This window comes from Aethalodelphis obliquidens, unplaced genomic scaffold (genome assembly GCF_003676395.1).
Source record: "Aethalodelphis obliquidens isolate GAN/ISIS:26980383/991018 unplaced genomic scaffold, ASM367639v1 scaffold20, whole genome shotgun sequence".
Classification (NCBI taxonomy): Eukaryota; Metazoa; Chordata; class Mammalia; order Artiodactyla; family Delphinidae; genus Aethalodelphis; species Aethalodelphis obliquidens.
In genome coordinates, this window is record NW_020837964.1 from 13,964,582 (window position 1) to 13,986,455 (window position 21,874).

A 21,874-nucleotide genomic window follows, 5' to 3' on the forward strand; every position below is an offset into this window, starting at 1 on the left:
CCATCAACAGATGAATGGATAAAGATGTGATATATATATATATACAATGGACTATTACTCAGCCATAAAAAGGAACGAAACTGGGTCATTTGTAGAGATATGGATGGACCTAAAGTCTGTCATACAGAGTGAAGTAAGTCAGAAAGAGAAAAACAAATATCGTATAATATCGCTTATATATGGAATCCAGAAAAACGATACGGATGAACTTATTTGCAAAACAGAAATAGAGACACAGACGTGAGAACGGACGTATGGATATGTGGGGGGGGATGAATTGGGAGAATGGGATTGACATATACACACTACTATGTATAAAATAGAACTAATGAGAACCTACTGTATAGCACAGGGAACTCTACTCAGTGCTCTGTGGTGACCTAAATGGGAAGGAAATCCAAAAAAGAGGGGATATATGTATACATAGAGCATATGTATACATATACCATATGTATACGTATAGCTGATTCACTATACATATCAGGAACTAACACAACATTGTAAAACAACTATATTCCAATAAAAATTATTTTAAAAAATAAAAATAAAAAAGCCAATGTCACAGGGATTAATGTACAACATAGTGAATATAGTCAATAATATTGTAATAACTTTGTATGGTGACAGATGGTCACCTGACTTACCGTGGTGATCATTTTGCAATACATAAAAATATCAAATCACTATGTTGTACACCCGAAACTAATATTAATATTGTAAGTCAATTCAATTTTTAAAAAAACACATGACCAAGAGCTGGTGAGGATGTGGAGTAAATGGAACCCTTAAACATTGCTGGCGGGAATGTAAAATGCTTCAACCACTTTAGAAAACTTTTTGGAAGTTTCTTATAAAGTTAAGCATATAACTACTCTATGATCCCGCAATTCTACTCCCAAATATTTACCCAAGAGAAATAAACGCATATGTACACACACACACACGACTTGTACAATAATGGTTATTAAAGCTTTATTCATAATAGCCCCAAACTTCAAACAATTCAGTTACATTAACAGAAGAATGGATAACCTATGTATAACCAAACAGTGGAATACTGCTCAGGAGTAAAAAGGGAATTGCCAATACACACAACAATATGAATAAATTTCAAAAACATTATGTTGAATGAAAGAAACCAGACTCAAAAGCGTATATACTGTATGAGTACATTTATCTGAAGTCCAAGAACAAGCAAAACTAATATAAGATGATAGGAATCAGAATCTCTGGGATGGCAGATGGAGGGATTGACTGGAAAGGGGCATGAGGGAACTTTGTGAGGTGATAGATGTTTTATATCTTGAATGTGTTACACAGGCATTTACATTTGTCAAAATGAATCAAACTGTACATTTAAGATCCATGCATCTTATATCTAAATCATACCTCAATTTAAAAAGTAATAGAAGAATCACTTACAGGATCCTCAAACATGAATGAATATATAGGAATAAATCTAATCAAAATGTTCAAGACTTATACCCAGAAAACTGCTGCTGAGAGAAATTAAATAAAACCTAACTACATGCAGGGATAAACTGTGTTTATGATATACACAAAGGATTGAAAACTAGTGGGAAAGGATGAACTACTGCATAAGTATTGCTGAATAATGTGAAAAAAGACATACATTAAAAGCAGCTTTAAGTAGCACATTAAACTGGAGATTGAAATAACTAAAATACTCAATAAAACATTTTTCAAACTACTTTAAAACTGATCACTAACCTGATAGGAAAATAAGGACATTAAAGCAAAATGAAGAATACCAGGAAATAATCTAGTGCCAAGGTTGTCTTTTGCCCTAGTGGACTTTGTTAACCCTTGAACTTCTGTTTTAACTATTGCATTGGGTGCCTAGGACAGGACATAAAGTCCAGGGCCTGCCCAAAGTAATGATGCTAAATCCAGAAACACAAAGAGGCATAAGATAATGATGGGGTTCAGAACACACTACCACAAAATATGGCACCTTGGCATATTAAATATTTCAAGCTGAAGGAACATAAGAAATGGCAGGTGCAAGAGGGATTTTCTTAACTTCTCCTGAAGCAGGCCACAGATCCCCCATGTGAGAGGTGCCCTCCAAGACCAGGTAGAAAGAAGCATGCGTATCTTCAAATATAGAGGGACATCAAGAGGAGCCTGAATAAACAGGCCTTACTGTTTCCCCCAGTTTGCTACTCTTAGCTCATGTCATTTTATTGTCCTGTCATGTTTTCCCACAACTCTCCATCCTTCATCGAACCAGCATAAAGGAATTCAGATTTTACTACTTCTTCAGATCTTCATTTCCTTATGAAGCCTCCCATATCATGTAAAACTTACATCAAATAAATTTTTATGTTCTTCTCTTGTTAATCTGTCTTTTGTTACAGGGGCCCCATTTAAAAACCTAAATGGGTAGAGGAAAAAGACATTTTTCCTCCTCTGCAGATACCATGATTGAAAAACCATAAGAAACAACAAACAGCAAAATAAATAAATAGATGAGCAGACTTAATATGTTTGAATTACCACATACACAATATAAATATGTTTAATATATTTAAGAAATAAAAGGGAAACATGAAAAATAAAAGAGTAGACAGCAATCAGATTTGACAAGAACCAAATAAAACTTTCAGAAATTAAAATAATTATAATAATTGAAAAATTAAAACTCAGCAGGTGAGTCTTCGCTGAAGAGGGAATTATTGAATGGGACAATAGATAGGAAGACAGTATCCAGAGAAGTCTACAAAAAAATGGAAAACATAAAATAGAGGTTAAAAGTAATAAATAACAGACTAATAGTAGAGTAAGTAATAGAATAATAAAGTAGTTGGAATACCAGAATAAGATAATAGAATGGAGATGAGCCAATAACCCACATGGAGAGAAAAAAAAGAAACATGGTCCGCACCTGACACATATGCAAAACTGAAATCAAAGACAAATCATTAACTTAAACTAGCAGCTAAAACTACTGCCCTTCTAAAAGTAAACACAGGAGAACATATTCATGATCTTGGAAAAGGCAAAGATTTCTTAGCAAGAAGGCAAAAGCATTAATCTTGAAAGAAAAAAGGGCTTCCCTGGTGACGCAGTGGTTAAGAATCCACCTGCAATGCAGTGGACACGGGTTTGAGCCCTGGTCCGGGAAGATCCCACGTGCCGTGGGGCAACTAAGCCTGTGCGCCACAACTACTGAGCCCGCACGCCACAACTACTGAAGTTCACGTGCCTAGAGCCCGTGCTCCGCAACAAGAGAAGCCACTGCAATGAGAAGTCCGCCCCCGCTCGCCGCAACTAGAGAAAGCCCACATGCAGCAACAAAGACCCAACACAGCCAAAAATAAATAAATTTTAAAAAGTTATTACATTTAAAAAAATGATAATACAGATTTCATAAAAATTTAAAATGTCAGCTCATCAAGAAATACCATTAAGGAAATGAAAAGGCAATCTACAGACTGGTAGAGAAAATTAACAACACATATACTTGACAAATGACTAGTATTCAGAATAACAAGTTGTAAAGTACTCTTACAAATTAATGATAAAAGGAAAAACAACTCAAAAATGAGCAAAAGACTTCAACACTTAAATTTAAAAGATACATGAAAAGCCAGCAAGCACATGAAAAGGTGTTGAACATCATTAATCATTAGAGAAATAAAAATTAAAACCACCAGAAGACATCACTTTATACATCCAGTATACCTAAAATGAACAATACAACACTATGGGTAGGCGAGGGTGTGAAGCAACTGGAACTCCCAAGCTTGGCTGGTGGGAGTGTAAAATGGCACTACTTTGAAAACTGACATCCCTGGTGGGTTATGTACTGTGCTTTTAATCTTCCACTGTTGGGTTACATGGGCCAAAACTTCCCCCTTTTGCTTAAGCTAGTCCAGGTTAGGTTTTTCTTACTAGCAGCCAGTGAATTGTGGACAACACTAAAGGATAAATATAGATTGTGCCACTGATTATGAATTGTTGTTATGCTGGGCAGTGTGGAGCCAGGACCACTTAACCACACGTCCTTATTCAAGGGCTTGATTGATCCTGCTCAGATAAGCATCCACAAAGTCAGCAACTCTGAACTATGACCTAGGTATCATTTGTTGCTTTTTCCCTGACTGTGCACTTCTGTTTTCTCCCTACAGTGACCTTCTGATGCAGACAATCTGGATCAATCAACACAAATGGGTAAAAAAGAAGTGAGAAGGAAATGAGAAAAATCATGAAATAATAAATAGTAGTAATAAATATTAATTTGAAAACCAACTTCAGAGACTCGCGTAATGTACATGCAGTCTACATGACCATAGATTAAATATTTGCAAAAACAATAAGTGAATTTTCATTACTATCCTGGGTGGGGCCTTCAAGAAAATGCTAGCAGCAATAGACAAAGTCCTAGATTTAAGTAAGACATTTGTATATTCTAAGGATTAAAGTAACCGGATCTTACATCCAGTTAGAGGACACACACGAGAACATTCTGAACTCGGGTCTGTATTTTTTAAATGTTAGACTAATGCAGCAGTAACTGGAAAACCCATGTGTTATTACGTTACCTTCAAGTTCCCATTTACATATAAATAACCTCAGCCTACCAGTGTAACTTCTGGGTATGGGTTTCTTCCGTTCCTTCTGAGCCCTATATTTCTCAGGCTTTCAAGCACAGGAGAAACTGGTAGGTGGGATTTATACGTGGCTCAGCATCATTTCTGCTGGAGGCGTTCAGTCTTTAGTTCTTTACCTTGTGGGTCTTAGCTTACTCTAATGCAGCCAAAATAACCATTTCCTGTTTTGCCTCATCATGTTTTCCATCTGACCTTTCTTAAAATGTAGAACTTTTAACAAAGAATAACACATACCTGTGTCGTAACACACAATAAGTTTTTCGCTGTGATTGCCCACGGTTTGTGGCTCAAAATCCACTTCCAGTTGCATGGACTCTCCTACATTAAGGGTTCCAATAGATGGCTCTACAGAGAAGGGCCTGCAACACACGTGGAGACACATCATCAGAACACATTCCTATATGTACACATATAGCTGATTCACTTCCTTGTACAGCAGAAACTAATGCAACACTGTAAAGCAATTATACTCCAATAAAAAAAAAAAAAAGAACACATTCCCGACTAGTGTGAGGGGAAAGGGGAGAGGAGACATGAGTTCCAGTTCTGCAGACAACACAGACCCGACACCACAATTCAGTGATTCATAAGTATACCTTCCCGTTAATGTGAAAGAACTTTAGTATTAATGTTAAAATAACAGTAATAGAACAACAAATGTAAGAAAAACTTAAATGATGCATAATATTCTTGTTTGTATCCTTGCCATTTAGCCTTTCTTTTAACATTCACTGAGTGATTCCGGTAAAGGACAGACTTATAACATGTACGCAAATACTGTAATTTGCAAGAGAACAGTACCTTCAAAGGGATAAAAATCAAGTTTTGCGAGAGTTCAGCGAAGAGAGGGTTTTATGACGGAAAAACATACCAGAGTCTCAAAAGTAAAGTGATCACACAATCACACAAGGATAAGGTGAGGGCAGTCTAACAAGGGGTCTTTTTAAAAGGGGGGAAGGGGTGTAGGGAAACTACAAGAGATGATGCAATTGCCCAGGGTTGTTAACAGTAGAACTGTTACCACCTCTAGGCCCAAAGAGCCAAGGAGAAGGAGTGGTTTTGAAACCCACCAGAGTCCTAAGAGAAGGCTGCCTTATGAGGCTCAAAGGGCTTTAGTTAAGAGAGACAGTCAGCCCAGGAGACCTCACACATAGGACACTAGGGGGAAAAGTGCCTTGACCTCACATCCTTTGCCTGATTGCCTGCTGGGACTCCCACTGGCTGAACCCAACCAGAAGCCAAAGGCATGGGGAGCCTAACGACCTCTGCCATATAGGTTAGCCTCCTGGGTGAGAGTAAGCTGGAGAAGGGTGGAGAGCATTTGGAAAGGCAAACTGGGGACATCTGTGTCTTGAAAATAGAATTTGGGCATGCAGACCTTATGGGGAGGTAGGGTGGATCTGGGAACAGGAAACAGTTGACTTTAATTGTCCTGGAAAGGAAGAGTAAGAGAGAAGCTGGATCTGATCATGAAGTACCTTAAATAACTTACAGAGCTCTTCCTTCTAAACAGGAAACCCAGCCCTTTTAATTATTTTCATGGTCCATTTCATTTCTTTAAATTGCCAGTTTTTCAAAGTAATGTGTTGGACAATGTATCTGGCAGGCTAAACTGTTTCTGATTATTTACTTCTATCGCAACTGTTTTTAGTCTTCAGTCCTTAAACCTTCCCTTAGATAATGAACTTAATTTCAGAAAACCTAACCTTTCTTCTATGAGGGTACGGAGCTTACAGCATGGGTAGCACTTGGTGGTACCTGAGATTATCACTGCAGGACCTCGAGTGCTTCCTACCACGGGCACTTGTTTATTTTCTCTGGTGCCCTCTATTTGGATTGCCCTCTCCTTTCACTACTTTCCCATTCCTTTGTCTGTCCTTTTCCCATACCTTCAGCACCGAACCTCCAATGAACTCCAGGCACTGTTGTAGGGGCACCAAGAGGTAGTAGTTACTAGCCTGGAGCCAACTGAATAAGTTCAAAACCCAGATCAGCCATGAGCTTGGGTAAGTCACTGAACATTCAGTTTCCTCAACTGTAAAATGAGGATAAAGACAGCACCCATTTCACAGGGTTGTAGTGAGAATTAAAGGAGTTGATACAGGTAAAAGCGTAGAATAATGTCTGGCATGTAGGAAATGCTAAACAAATGTTTATTATTATTTTTGTTATTGCTGTTGTTATCTCCCTCGTTGGCAGCCGGAGGATGATCTTGGGTATTCAGGTTTTTATCATCCTCCTCTCAATCCTTCACACTGCTCTAGAGACATTGTAAAAAATCACACACAGGATATAACACATCAATCTCTTGTTCAAACACCTTCAGTGGCCCCCATAACTTATGTAATAAAGTTCAAAGTCCTCGACATTTGAGGTCCCACACAATCTACTCCCAACTAGTTTTGGCCTTCTCATTAAACAGATACATCTGTCCAAATACATTATACACCTGTCACATTCCATGTCAGACTGGGGTGGGACGGAATGGGAGGGCTTTAGTCTCTACACCCATAACCTTCCCCAGCACTGCACCTACTCTTCCTTCCAACCAGACAGTGCCCCCTACATAGTTCCAGAACTGCTTGGGTCAGATAGGAACATTCACCGTTTCCATGTCATACTCCTTCCAAAGTCACCCATCATAGCCTAGACTCAAAGTTACCTTTTAAATAGAATCTTTCCTGATTCTCTCTCTTATTAATAATGTCTCCTTCCTCTCAGAGGCTATAACTTTATTTTTACTTCTTACATTAGCTCACCTTGTACAATAATAAGTTTTCATGCCTGTCTCTCCCAATAGCTAGAGACTCTTGAGATGAAAGGAAAGAGAAAGCAAACAAAATTTCATTAGCACATACTCTATGCTGGGTACTACAGTAGGCACTTTACATATGCCAATTCTTTTAATCCTCACAAAATCTTGAGAAAGTAGGTCTTGTTATTTGCATTTTAGATACGAGAAAGCAGATGCTCTAAAAGGGCAGGCAACTGGCCCAAAGCTACCCAACTAGGTAGTGGTAGAGCAGGGATGGAAGCCTGCCTTCAAGTTTTTTTCTGTCTCCCCAAACCATCCCTGAATGTGGAAGCCACCTGGTTAGATTCATCTTTGTGTCTCTCACTACTCCATGCATAGCTCTTTACTCACAGGAGCCTCTCAAAAGAGGCTGTTAAACTGAATTATAATCAACTTTTAAAGTGAAATTAAAAATATCTCTAATCTTTATTTAATCTTTATAACAACGTGGCGGAACAGAAAAGGAGCAGACTTTTGGTATCACAAGAATCTCTGCTTGATGGGAGATGAAGGTGAGTCTCAGCGTCTTTAAAGTTCTTTCCTTCCTTATGGCCTCAGGAAGAATCTGAAGAATTGAGAACTGGCCCCAGTTTCCTGGCTTTGGGAACAACATTGTAGCATTCTCTTCTACCTCCGCTTCCCCAGTTTCTAATATTTTTCTCCCTACACTGTGCTTTCATTTTTTTTCCCAAACATTTCTTAGTAGCAAAATAACAGTTTTGAAATGAATTGGATAGTATTACATTACAGAACGTAAGCTAATTTTCTATGGACAAAGGGACTCTTCTTAGGACCTCCAGAAATCCTAATTCCATACAGTGGTAACAGATTCTTCCCTTTTGTGCTAATTGTTGGGTTTATATTACACTAAACTTCTTCAGTGGTTAGAAAATCACCTGGGATAGCCATTGCTACTTAGAGCCACCTAAGCTTTCTCTATAAGTCAGACATTAATTGGATAGAGTGTGTTAAGTTCTGGTGCTTAAACATTGTCTATAATTTGGTTTTGTATTCATTTTACTAGAGGCAGACAGGCTGAAAAGGCTAGAGAATACCAAGTACCAGAAAATGATCTTACAGAGAGGTAAAATGTGCTGTTCCTCCAGGGTATAAAGCTGCCTCTGTCTACCAGAATGTCTGGTTTCGATATCACATCCTCATTAATACCGAATACTTGATTAGGGAGGGAACTCGGGTTTGTGTAAAATCATGAGCCACAAAAAAGATTTTGAGTTTTTGTTCAATCCACTATGAACTGCTCTTAAGAACTAAAACTATTCCATTCAAATGATTCAATATTTTAGCAGAAGACTAAATACTGGTTCTATTATATTAAACATTGAATATAAAATTAGTATTTTTCCTTCAGATAATCTTTCTTATTAACTGATTCCTAAATTGAGATTTTAGATTTTGAAAGTGCTCCTTAATTCTTTCTATTTCACCTTCCAAAATTAATCCTACTTTAATAGTCAAAGTTATTCTGGTACCTACTCGAGTTTTAGGTCAAATCTGTAATAAAGTTGAAGAGTGATTGTTTATGTTCTCTGTATACTTTATAGCACATTGAGGCTCCTTTTATTAGTGTAAAAAAACACTATGCCTCTTTTATAGTACTTGGAGCATGATTTTTTATTTTAAATTATTGTAGAGGTTTATAGTTGTAGCTCTGCTGTTGTGATATATTGTTGGTTAGGCATCCTATAAACATTTATTAAGCACTTATTTATTCTAGACACTTTGCTAGATGCTGGGGACATACAAATGAAAAGAGATACAATCCTTGCATTTGAGATCATATTCTAATGGGAGCAACAGACACATAAAGTTTTATTTTTTATAATTTATATGAACCTGACCACTTATAAATTTTACCATTAATTAAATCATTATTTCAATGAAAAGAATATGATTTGTTTTTTAAACAATTTCCTGTGAGATATTATTTCTAACTGTATAATGCCTATAAAAGCAGCAAGACCAAGAGTATAGACCCTATGTTTTTGACTCCAAATTCTCAAACTACATATACTGCTCCACTATGTCTATTGACAATCATGTTGTCAATGAAAGAGTGGTCCTCAGCCCTGTCTGGGCAACACAATCACCTGTGCACTTTTCAGAATGGACAGTCATCAGGGAATCCCCTCAGACATTCTGATTCAATAAAATGTGACCACAAATTCAACTGCATTCTTTCTCATTGTAGTCGTTAGGGTTTTCAGTTGCAAACAATAGAAACCAATTCTGGCTAACTTAGACAGAAAAGGGATTTATTGGAAGGATTTGAGGTAGCTCACAGAATTGACATCATGGTTGGAATACATGCATTTTGTGGAAAGAACCATTTTGTGCATAAAAGGACCATTTTGTGCAGAGTCTAAACAGGAAAACAAAAATAAACACAGGAAATTTAATTGAAAGACTTGGTTACACAGAAGATGAAAGCTATGAAAAGCCCAACTTAAGATGGTGAGATAGCTCAGGGATTGGTAATAGCAGTAAGCCATTTCCACCACTGGGCTGGAAACCAAAGGAGAGGAGGAAGTATTAGCAGATCCTGGGGACCTGGCAGAAGTTGGAACCATAGCAGGTCTGTCTGACAGGAGCTAGAACCACAGAGGAGATACAGCTGCTTGCTGGGGACTCTACTGAAGTTAGACAGGGAGGAAGAGAAATACTCTGACTTCTTCCTACTCTCCAACCTCCTTCTAGTACCCCCCACTGATCAAACCCAGGTGGAATCCAGCAGGTCGTGGAGGCTAGAGGGGCTAACACAGCCCAACATAGATACTGAGCAAAGCCTGGGAAGGGCAAGGAATGGATCTTGAGGTAAACAAGGCCAGAACTGGCCCATGTTTGTTTTAATCCAAGTTTTGCTATTAACTTACTGGGGGAACTTGGCTAAGTCATTTACCTTCTCAGACCTTACTTCTTTCATCTGTAAAATGGGAATGTTGGACTAGAGTTTTTAATGTCATTATGATTGCTGGCTAGTCCTTGAGTTAGCTCACCATTTTACCTTAGAAGTGTTTCTACATTAGGAAAAGATGATTCACATTCACAGTTACATGGATATAAAAGTTTTAGATCTTTTCCCGCAACTTCACACTATTAAATCTGTGATTTTGTTTCACTTTACATGAATGTATTGCCAATTATGTGTAGTTTTTAAGATTCAGCCAAACAGTTCAGGAAGATGTGCTGCCTGTGCTTGTTTTTCCACCTTAGGTGGACTCTCTTTTTCATTGGAACAATACCAACGTCACAGGAAGTTTTTAATGTGTATTATGGATGGTGGTTATGAAAGTTCTTTTTTTTTTTTTTTTTAACCAAAAGAGATTGGTTCTTTCTAAGTCATGGTGAGCCAGTTGAACAACTTGCTCTCTTCCCTTCAATCAAAATATGAGTCTCACCACGAAATGACAAAAGAAGCCTTTATAAGCACTTTGACAATGTCAGGAGACACTGATTTTCAAAAGAACTTTTCCTTTGCCTCTGACGGTTGATTTATCTAAAGTGAGTCAGAGTCCTGCTTCCACCCAGGATGTAGAGAGCTGAAAAGAGTGTTTCTTTTACCCTAACAACAACAAAAAACCAGATAAACAACAAAATCACAATTTTTCTCAAACCCATTAGAGAGCTGAGATTGCAGGGCAAACAAAAATGGACAAACCCCTGCCCCTAAAGAAGACAAGACATGTGCAGAGTATTTCACCTGTGGCAGATAGAACATTCCTACAAGCAGAAGAAATGGTGAGAGAGGATGGAGAAAAGAAATATTTGAAGAGATAATTGCTGATGTTTTCCAAAAATAATGACAGATCCAAGAAGCTCAGAGAACTTCATGCAGAATTGAAACGAAAACCAAATAAAAGCAAAATAAGATCCTTAAACCAAAAAACAACCAAAAACAAAATCCACATCTAGACACATCACATTCAAACTGCTAAAAACCAAATATAAAGACAAAATCTTGAGGCAGCCCAAGAAAAAGACATAATTACCTACAGAAGAACAAAGCTAGGAATTACAGCAGAATTCTCATTAGAAAAATGTAAGCCAAAAGACAATGAAGTGACATCTTTAAAGTACTAAAAAAAATGTATATATAACTGCCATTTCACAATTCTATACTGTAGAGAAAAAATCTTTCAAAAAATGAAGGCAAAATACTTTTTTTCAAGTAGACAAAAACTGAGATAATATCCACTAGATCTGTGCTACAGGAAATATTAAAGTAGTTTTTCAGCCAGGAAAAAATGATACCAAACAGAAACTTGAATCTACATGAAATGGTTTAGAGCTAGTGATGCTCCTGGGACACATGTAAGAATAAACACATTTTCCCTCCTGAGGGATGTGCCTCAACCCACATTATGGCATCCCTGCTACCTACAATATGGCAGACCAAGTAACCCGAAAACTCTTCCACCAGAAAATACCTAGAAAGTCTGGATAAAATATAACTGACATAAATGTGTAGCTGAGCATGCAAAAAAAAAAGAGGCAAATCCACAGGATTCAAAAACAAGAGGAAATAAGAACCAGAGCAGTAAGCCACTGAGCCCTTGAAGCCTGGGTTTTAACAGCCCTGCTAATAGCAGCAGGATACAAGGTCTTGGGATGGTTAAGTCAGGGAAATGGTAACAAAATCCCCATATAAACCTGGGAAACTTCAAGGGTTACCAAAACATTCTCCCATTAGCACAAGGAAAGATGTCTATCGTGGTTTTGAATGAGGGAAACAAGGATTCTCTAGGGAATGCATACTTTGGACATGTGTATTCTACCAGTTTAGGGTTTAGATATGCATGATCAGTCCAGGAACCCGTAAGCCGAGAAATTACCAGAGAGGCAGTCCATGTAGTCTAATCTTTGGGAACCAGGCAGAAGTAAATGCTAATCCTTACTGGAGAGATGTGTCCTTAAACTAGAGATTGTCCTTAAACTAGCGAAGGATTCCACAGATAAAGCCCCTATGAAAATGACCCAGCTCAATACCTGCCTTATTTTTAAAAAGTCATAGAAAAAGAACTTGACCTTCTGTCTCCTGTGTTCCCAAGCTGGCCATTCTTGTTATGGCCCTGCTAATCAGCCAGCATCTTCACGTCCCATAACAACCATTCTTCCCCATCTTATAAGAGAGATCATTGAGGGCAAGGATTGTCCCATAATATTTATATTGTCCCATAATGTCTACTACACTATAGCTACACCATAAATTATCAGATTAAAATCAAACAGCTTCACTTACTAGCTATGTGCTCTTGAGCAAGTTATACAACCTCTCTATTGCTCAGCTTTCTCATCTTCAAAGCAGGTTGAGTTCTTCTCATATCTCATCACTTCAAACTCTTCTTCTGCCTCCTTCTATTTTTAAAGATGTTTGTGATTACACCTGGCCCACCCAGATAATCCAGGATAATCTGCCCATTTTTAAGGTCAGCTGATTAGCAACCTTAATTACAACTACAGCCCTAGTCCCCCCTGTCACGTAACACTACACATTTCCAGGTTCTGGGGATTAGGACATGCACATATTTGAGGAGCCATTATTCTGCCCACCACACTGGCACTAGGTCATTTAAAGAAACAATAAAAGAAGAAACACTCACTATACAGTACTTGCTATATACCAGCAGTTTATGTTTATTAATTCATCTATTCCTCACAACAACCCCATAAGGTGGCTACTTTCCCCCATTTTTCAGATAAGAAAATTGTGGGTGGCCTGTAAAGCTGGACAAGGCAAAGAAATGGATCCTCCCATCAAGCCTCCAGAAAAGAACACAGCCCTGCCCACACTGGGAGTTTAGCCCAGTGAGGATTCTGATCTACTGAAGGGTCAGGTAATAGATTTGTGTTGTTTCAAGCCATGAAGTTTGTGGTAATTTATTACAATAGGAGTAGAAAACTAATACAGCCAGTTATAAAAGTCTCAGTCACAACAAATATGTTTATTAATATATTCCCATGAGCCATTCGCTATGCTAAATAGAAAGTCTCTTATCCAGCATTTCAGAAAACCACCCGTACCCAAACAGGTCACCTTGAATTTTGGGTTCCTCGTGGGATGAAGAAGTAGTCTGCCCCACATCATTGAGGTCTCCCATCCTTGCAAGTGAAGACTGTAATAAGCAGTTGCATCTTGACTGCTATTCTAGGAGACTACATGTGATGACTAGATTTAGTTATAATCAATCAAAAACAAAAGCTGAAGGAATGCGTACCTATGAGTTTTGAGGTGAAACACAGCATCTTTGTTGCCAATGTTTCGCACCAGCAGAATCTTCTGAGTGCTGTATTTAACAGGGCAAGCAGAAAAATTCAGCTTGTCAGGAAAATCTAGGATGGCTCGTGCACCTCTAGCTTTGATGGGCACAATAAACTTTTCTCTTTCAGTGACACAGGTCAACATATGGGCATAGTCCTACAAGAGAAGGGTATAATCATTACTTGTGGAAACACCAACATGACCAAGATAACTGCAAGAAATATGGCTGTATGCCAAGCATCTTGCAAAACAACTTAATATATATATATATATTCTATGAAACCTTCTCAAGACAATTATGGATGTACCTTCAATGAGATACTCTTTTCTAAGAAAAAGAGAACAGTTCAAGTATTAAAACCTACAAGCCAATAGAGAAGCTTATGCTTCTTGTGTTTCCTGGATATTAGGGAGGTGGGATGCGGGACAGTTGAGGCTCATTCTTCTTTAGATCAGAGGAGGTTCACACCAGTAACTTCACGTCCTCCTGCTAAACCCTACCTACTTATCCTTCATGCCATGTGTTAGACTGATAGCTCCGAATAATGGTCTCTCTATGACCACACTCTTTGAAATATGACTGTGCAGCTTCTCCATCATGAGTGGAGTCTATTTCTTTACCCTGTGCTTTGACCACTGGAATGTGGCAGACGTTATGCTATGCCAGTTCCAAGCTAAGGCCTCAAGAAGCTTTGGGCATTTCCATTCTTGCTCTTGAAACTCTGCCATGTAAACAAGCCTGGTCTAGCCTACGGCAGGATGGGAGCCCAGACGTCCCATGCTAGACCAGCCTACTGCCCCAGATATGTGAGAGAGCCCAGCCAAGTTAAGCAGAGTTGCCTACCCAACTCATGGGTGGGCCCAGTCAAGATTAGCTAAACCACAGTCTGGTGAGCCATAATATCCATAACTGAATTTGGGAGTGGTCTGTCATTATACAACAATCGCTAACCTATTCAAAGCCCATTGTAAACCTCACCTCTCGTGCAAAGCCATTACTGACCATTCCAAATAAAAATGCTGAGGCCCTAGGCACCCATCGTCCCCAATCTTGAGTCTAAATGCAACAGAAATGCTGAATTAAGTCACCCTTTATCTCCTCTCATAAGATAGGAAAATGGAAATCTCATCCTCAATGCAACAAAGAAAAAGTTAAAAGTAAACCATCACCAACAAGCAAACCTAAATGTGAAAGGAAAGCATTAACAGTCTCCTCAAGAATAGGCTCAGGGGGCTTCCCTGGTGGCTCAGTGGTTAAGAATCCACCTGCCAATGCAGGGGACACAGGTTCAAGCCCTGGCCCAGGAAGATCCCACATGCCACGGAGCAACTAAGCCTGTGCGCCACAACTACTGAGCCTGTGAGCCACAACTACTGAGCCCACATGCCACAACTACTGAAGCCCACGCGCCTAAAGCCCATGCTCCGCAACAAGAGAAGCCACGACAATGAGAAGCCCGCGCACCACCACAAAGAGTAGCCCCCGCTCCCCACAAGTAGGGAAAGCCTGCATGCAGCAACGAAGACCCAATGCAGCCAAAAATAAATAAATAAAATAAAATTAAAAAGAATAGGCTCAGAAGTCACTGTGAAAGGAATTTGCTATCTAAACCAGGTTCATTTTCCTTCATTTGAAGTTTCCCCATCATTTTAGTGTGTGTTTTGGCTGCAAGGCAATCTTTATAAGTATAAAGACCTCTTGGAACTTAAGTTTCCTTTTGGTAATCATGCAGTAAATGGTTTTCAGTGGTGGAGGTTTAAAACCTCTCTTTGGACTTTAGGCACAGAGCAGGAATGGGAATGTCTGACATACTGACTGACATTTAGACCTGGCCATGCACTCAATTTCACGAAACCCACAGGACAAGTAGAAAGCAGTGGTATCCCCAATTCGTTTATTCATACAACCATGTTTATTAAGTGTCCAGGTGCCAGGCACCGAGCTGGGTCTGGGTATGCAACTGAGTAGTAAACGCAGACGTGGATCACTTCGAGCTTACATAGTGACGGAAGAGACAGTGAGCAGGTAAATAAAGCATATCTAATGTACAATGTAATACATACACAAATATATTAAATAAATATAAAGAGAAAATAGCCAGGAATGTTCCCACGACAGAGCTTTACACCTGCAGTCTCTCTGCCTCCCTGAACTCCAAACTCATACCCAGCAGCCAGATCAACATCTCACTGGATACAAACTTACCAGGGCCCAAAGCGAAGCTGCTGACTAACGCCACTGCCTGCAACTGTGCATAAAGATACCCTACCCAGGAAGGAACGGGGCCTGAAATCCAGTCCACTCTGCTGGCTCCAACTGAATCGGCCTAGAGGGGCAGCCTTTTTCTCATGCCCACAAAAGCTCCACAATGCCAACTGAGGTCCTGCTCATGACCTTCCTTCCACCCTAAATCTGTCCCCTCACTGCCTCTCCATCTTGGTACATGAATCTCCATCCTTCCACTGGCCTGGATTTAATATCCTGGCATGAGGCATCCTTGATCACTCTGTTTCTCAATTTCTTAGTAAATCTCGTAGGACTGACCTCCAAAATATATCCAGACCACAAACACGTCTCACTACTTCCACCCTGCCACCCTGACCCTAGCCACTCCAATCTTTCCTGGGCTAACTGGACTCTATTTCAACCCTTGCTCCCTAAAGTCTATTTTCCACACAAGGGCCAGAGGGATCCAGTTAAAATATAAGTCAGCTCAGGAGGCTCCTCCATTCAAATCTCCCAAGCAGAGAGCTGGGGGGCTCTGAGTGCTAGGGTCTGGCACCCCTGTCATTTCTCTGGCCACACCCCCCCCCCACTTGCATCTGTGCTCCAGCTACAGGTTTCCTTGCTGTCTCTTGAGTATTCTAGAGATGCTCTCCCTTCAGAGCCTTCAAACTCGATGTTCGTTCCATCCAGAACATGCTTTCCTGTAATTATTCACATTGCTTGCTCCCTCACTTCCTTCAGGACTTTGCACAATGTCCATTTTCTCCCTGAGGTCTCCCCTGATTGCCCTATTGTAAACTTAACTCTCTCTCTCCTGTCCCATCACTCCCTAGCCTTTCGTTTGTTTTAGTTTTCCCAGAGCCACCTAATATTATAGATGTTACCTATTTATTGAGTCTATTGTATGCCTCCCCCCATGTCTCCATGTCAACAGGGATTCTGCCCATCGTATTGACTTCACATATCCAGCTCCTAGAACAGGGCGTGGTACTTAGTAAACATTCAACAAATATTTGCTAAAGACAGGCAAATGAGTACTATAATGCTGAGTGAAGAGAAATAAAGCATAAGGGAATAAAGAGTGAGTGGGGGGGGGGGCTTCCCTGGTGGCGCAGTGGTTGAGAGTCCGCCTGCCGATGCAGGGGACACGGGTTCGTGTCCCGGTCCGGGAGGATCCCACATGCCGCGGAGTGGCTGGGCCCGTAAGCCATGGCCGCTGAGCCTGCACGTCCGGAGCCTGTGCTCCGCAACGGGAGAGGCCACAGCAGTGAGAGGCCCACGTACCGCAAGAAAAAAAAAAAGAGTGAGTGGGAAAAGGCCTCTATGAGGAGGTGACATTCCAGCAGAAATCTAAGTGAAAGGAGAAATGACGTCATGGGGGTGGGTGGTAATCTGGGCGAAGCATGATTCAGAGACTGTGGCCATAGGGGAATAAGGTAAGGAGAGGTTAGAGATGCAGCAAAGAGGTTGTGGGAAGCCAGATCACACAGGAGCTTGTAAGCCATTGTTAGGACCTGAGGATGGCCAAAAACATTAAAGATGCTGAAAGCGGATCATGATGTACCTGATTTATGTTTTAGAAGAATTACTAGCTGCTATGTAGGCAACGAACTGTAAGGAGGCTAAGATGAAAAAAGGGTGGCCAGTTAGGCAGCCACTGCAGTAGTCCAGGCAAGAGATGAAACTGACCTGGCCTAGTGCAATAAATGCTTAGCCTAGAGCTTGGCGAGTAGTTAAGTACTCAATAAATGTTAGCTGTCATTACTAAAGTGTTGCATAAAATACAATGTTTTGTGTAAGGCACGTAGGAAAACTCAATTTGTGTACTTGTTGTTAGGATAATAATGATAATCCTGGTAATGATGATAATAATGGAACAAGATAATTTCAAAAAACAACAAGGACTTTGAAGAAAATAAAACATGGTAAAGTGATAATATGGGAAGCGGCTGCTTTAGGTTAGAACAACCAAGGAGGCCTCCCTGAGGAGGTGGCCTTCGAATAGAGACCTGAATAGCCAAAGCATCCAATCAGGCAAGATATAGGAATGGAGCGTTCCTGGCAAGGAGAGGTGCAAACATGAAAGTCCTAAGGTAGGAGCAAGTAATAACAATTAATGGACAGTATTCATGAAATTTATTTAAATTGAGTTGTTGGACTCTTAGCTCTTGAAGTGATTCTGGTTTCTGCATGGTAATGCCAGGCTCAAAAATTATGCCATTCAGGTATAAGAAAGTACAAATTACACGAAGCATACTTGATCCTAGAAAACTCCACAGCATTCAACAACAAAACAGTCTAGTCTGATTACATCAGAATCCTAAAGAGATAAGTACTGTTTTCATTTTTTCTTAGGAGATCAAACCCAGCAAGCAAAGGTTTTGTTGGGAATTAGAAACTGGAAAGCTGCTGGCACATGTGGAAACTTAATATTAACTGAGGCTTTGAGAGAAAGAACAAAAGATGCTGCTGAATCCACGATGAGAGGGGATCTCCAAGTAATCTATTCTATGTTTACATATTCTCTGCCTTGTTCTATAAGGAATTGAAGACAGCTGAAAATACTTTAGGAGGCTAACTGAAATATTCAAATTTCCAAATGAGGAAGATTTGAAGTTTGATCAGAATTATATATTTTTTCATAATCAAGTCATATAAAAGAATACGAAGAAATTCTTTAAACTCCTTAAAAATGTATTCCAATCTCTTAAGCTCTGTATTTAATATGACTATATTAGACTATATAATATACAATTATATATTGCTCTACTGGCTTAAAATTAATTCAGATGTTATGACTTGGGGGGCTTTGTCAGTCTGCAAGCTAAGCAATTACTTCAGTTGATGTACTTCCTTCCTCTGTACTTAAACTCAGAGCAATCAGGTCACCATTCAGAGCCAAAATATTTATTCCAAACTCTCTCCCGTCTACTATGAGACTTAGCAATGAATTACTTCATATCCCAAAATGTTATTCTATATAACAATGGCCTCCAGATGAAACTGCCTACCCATTCTTTTTTCTGTGCATTAGCCTTCCTTCCAACCTGCCTATCCTCCAAACTTAAAAAAAAAAAAAAGGCAGTGGAATATGCAAGTGGCAGATTTGACTCTGAGAAGTGAAAAGAATGAATCTTGATTTTATATTAGCTCCATGATAGAAAGCAAACGTGGCAATAATTCTGTCCTTTAACAACTCAGGCAAAGGAAAATGATGTCTTCTACTGCAGCAAACGACTCCCCAGGCATTCAAGTGCAAGCACAGCCAGTGCGGTTAAGCCGTCACAATCCTCTTTCTCCCTTTTCTCCACTCCTAAACTTGATGGTGGAATGGCTAACACAGAGTAAAACCAGATTTGATTAGGACTCAGCACATTTAATACTCACTGTCCCTGAAGAACGTTATAAATTCCCTAACCAGTTAAAAGTACTCAATCTGAAATTCACCTCTCTAAAGGGAAGAATTAGTTCTCAAGTCCTCATCAGTTTAAAAACAAGACTGATCAGGTCTCTCGGGCCTTATCCTCTACCACTCTGACTCTTCATATGATTTACCTGGGGTCTCAGCTTCCTAGGGGCATCTATACTTCTCCACCTATTAAAAAGGAATGACCTCTGATCTTTGGCTTGTAAAGTGACCCGAGGACTTCCAAATTTACTTTGAGCATTTTTATCATTAGTATACAACGATAATGTGGTTACTTCATGATTCATGTACAAATCATCCACTTAAGGTAATTAATTTCCTGTTTAGCTTTTTTGCTTTCTAAGTTACCTTAAATCTACCAATCTACCTGTATCTATACCCATATATTCTGCCTTCATTCCTGTTCTTATCTAAGACCAAACCCTTTCCTTGCGTACTAGATTTCAATCCTTCTCACTTACCTTAGGATTTTCCTGAAGCATCAATTTCCCTCTTTACTGAACATTCACAGCTTATAACAATGCTTAAATAACTTAAACATCAGCTTACAACAATGCTTAAATAGCCTCAACTTAAATATTAAATAAACTACCCTCAATCTCAACATCCACCTCCAGCTACTGCCCCATTTTTCCAATTACCCTTTACAGCAAAACTCCTCAAAGGTGTTATTTATACTCAATATTACCACCTCCTCACTTTCTCTTTTCTCTTCTACCCACCCCATCAGACTTCTCTACCCAACATTCCACAGAAACTGTTCTCACCAAGGTCACTAATGACTTTGCCAAATCTAATGGCTAAGTCCACATCCTTGTTTTATCCTATAGCTTTGGACACAGTTGATCTCTCCTTCTTTTTTAAAAATACTTTATCCACCTGGACTCCAGAGCACTGCAGTCTCCTGGCCTTCCTCCTACTTCACGACTACCCCTTCTTAGTGTCATCCTCTGTTGGCATCTCCTCCTCTTTCCACCCTCTTCTTTATCTCCACTCACTCCCAGCATCATCTCCTCCACCCTTGGTGGTAAGTAGCATCATTACACTATGACTTTTAAATATTTGTCTGTAGACCCAACATTTCCCCTTTATTGCAGACAATTGTGTCCAACTGCTTCCTTGATATTTCCACGTGGATGTCTAAAGGGAAGTTCAAACTTAACATATAAAAAAACAGAGCTCCTGAGTCCCTACCTCACTCCTACCCAGCCTCGTTAACCTGTTTTTCTTCCACTTTCCATATCTCAGCAAATGGTGGCACCATTCGGTCAGCTGCTGGCCAAAATACTATGAGAAACTAGACTCCTGTTTCTTCACACCCTTTATCTAATTCATCAGCAAACCCTGACAGCTCTACCATAAAAATATATATCCTTTGTCCACCTACTTCTCATCACCTCACTGTTACCACCCTCATCCAAATCATCCTCATCTTTTTCTCGCAAACTATTACAATAGGCTCTTGTCTCTATATTCATCAGGGTTCAGTTTTGCTACATATAACAGGGAACAGAAGAAAATAAGAGCAACTTAAACTAGGCAGCTAGTTGTTTATTTCTCTCCTAGAAAGTCCAGAGGTAGTTGGGCCAGGTTGGTATGGTGACTCCACAGTGTCATGAGAGACACAAATTCCTAAATTCCTGCTCTACCAGTCTAGCACAGGGTCCATCCTCAATGTTGCCAGATGGGGCAGAGTGATTCCTGGGATGCCAGCTATTCTCACAGCCAAGCTGCAGGCAGGAGAAGGCAGAATAGAGCACTTTCCACTGTGTCAGCTTCCGTCAAGTACATGCGTTTGGAAGTCCTGCTCACATCTCACAGGCCAACATTTAGACAACATGCAGCTGCAAAGGAGGCTGGGGAAATGCAACATTTTGTTTCTGGCAGCAACGAATCCAATCAAAACATGTGATTCTCTTACCAACGAGGAAAGAGAAAATGGATGTTAAGAGTAGACAACTAGCCATTATGCCTCACACCCTCTTCAGTCTATTCTCCACACAGCAACCAGAGTGATCTTAAAAATGTAAGCCAGATACGTCATTCCTAATCAAAACTCACCAGGGCAGATAAAGGGAAAGAAACAAGCATTTATCCTATCTTTCCTGTATGAACTGTACCTCAGGATCCTTATTAACTCATTACAAAAATAAAGTGTAACAACAGACATTTTGTGCCTCTTGATGTGATGCAATAGGAAATACCATGTTACCTAAGAATTCTGGCCCCTCCAAATCAAACATGAATCTAAACAAGGCTCTAGACCTAACTACCAGTCTATAGGAAACAGAGGGGATGGAGGATCATTCTATGGAATCTGGTGGAGTTGCACTCAGTACCTTGTATGGATCCCAATTTAAGCAAACCAACTTACACATATACATATGATTGATTTAAGCAACTTAAAATGCACATATATCGTTGATTTATGTGATATATACATATATACACACACCTCTACATATACATATATGTTTTCATATTACTCAACTGGGGAGATGTGAGTACTGAC

The 21,874-nt window shown here is 39.6% G+C and overlaps 1 protein-coding gene across 1 annotated transcript in view; it reads right to left on the reverse strand.

Moving 5' to 3' along the window:
- HYDIN (HYDIN axonemal central pair apparatus protein) overlaps positions 1-21,874 on the reverse strand; it is a 433,475-nt gene that overhangs the window by 299,818 nt on the left and 111,783 nt on the right. Inside the window, exons 7-8 of the mRNA XM_027119341.1 lie at positions 13,665-13,864; positions 4,872-4,996 (exon numbers count right to left, since the gene is read on the reverse strand). Of these exons, the coding sequence (XP_026975142.1) occupies positions 4,872-4,996; positions 13,665-13,864 (325 nt within the window). The remainder of the gene's footprint in view (positions 1-4,871; positions 4,997-13,664; positions 13,865-21,874) is intronic.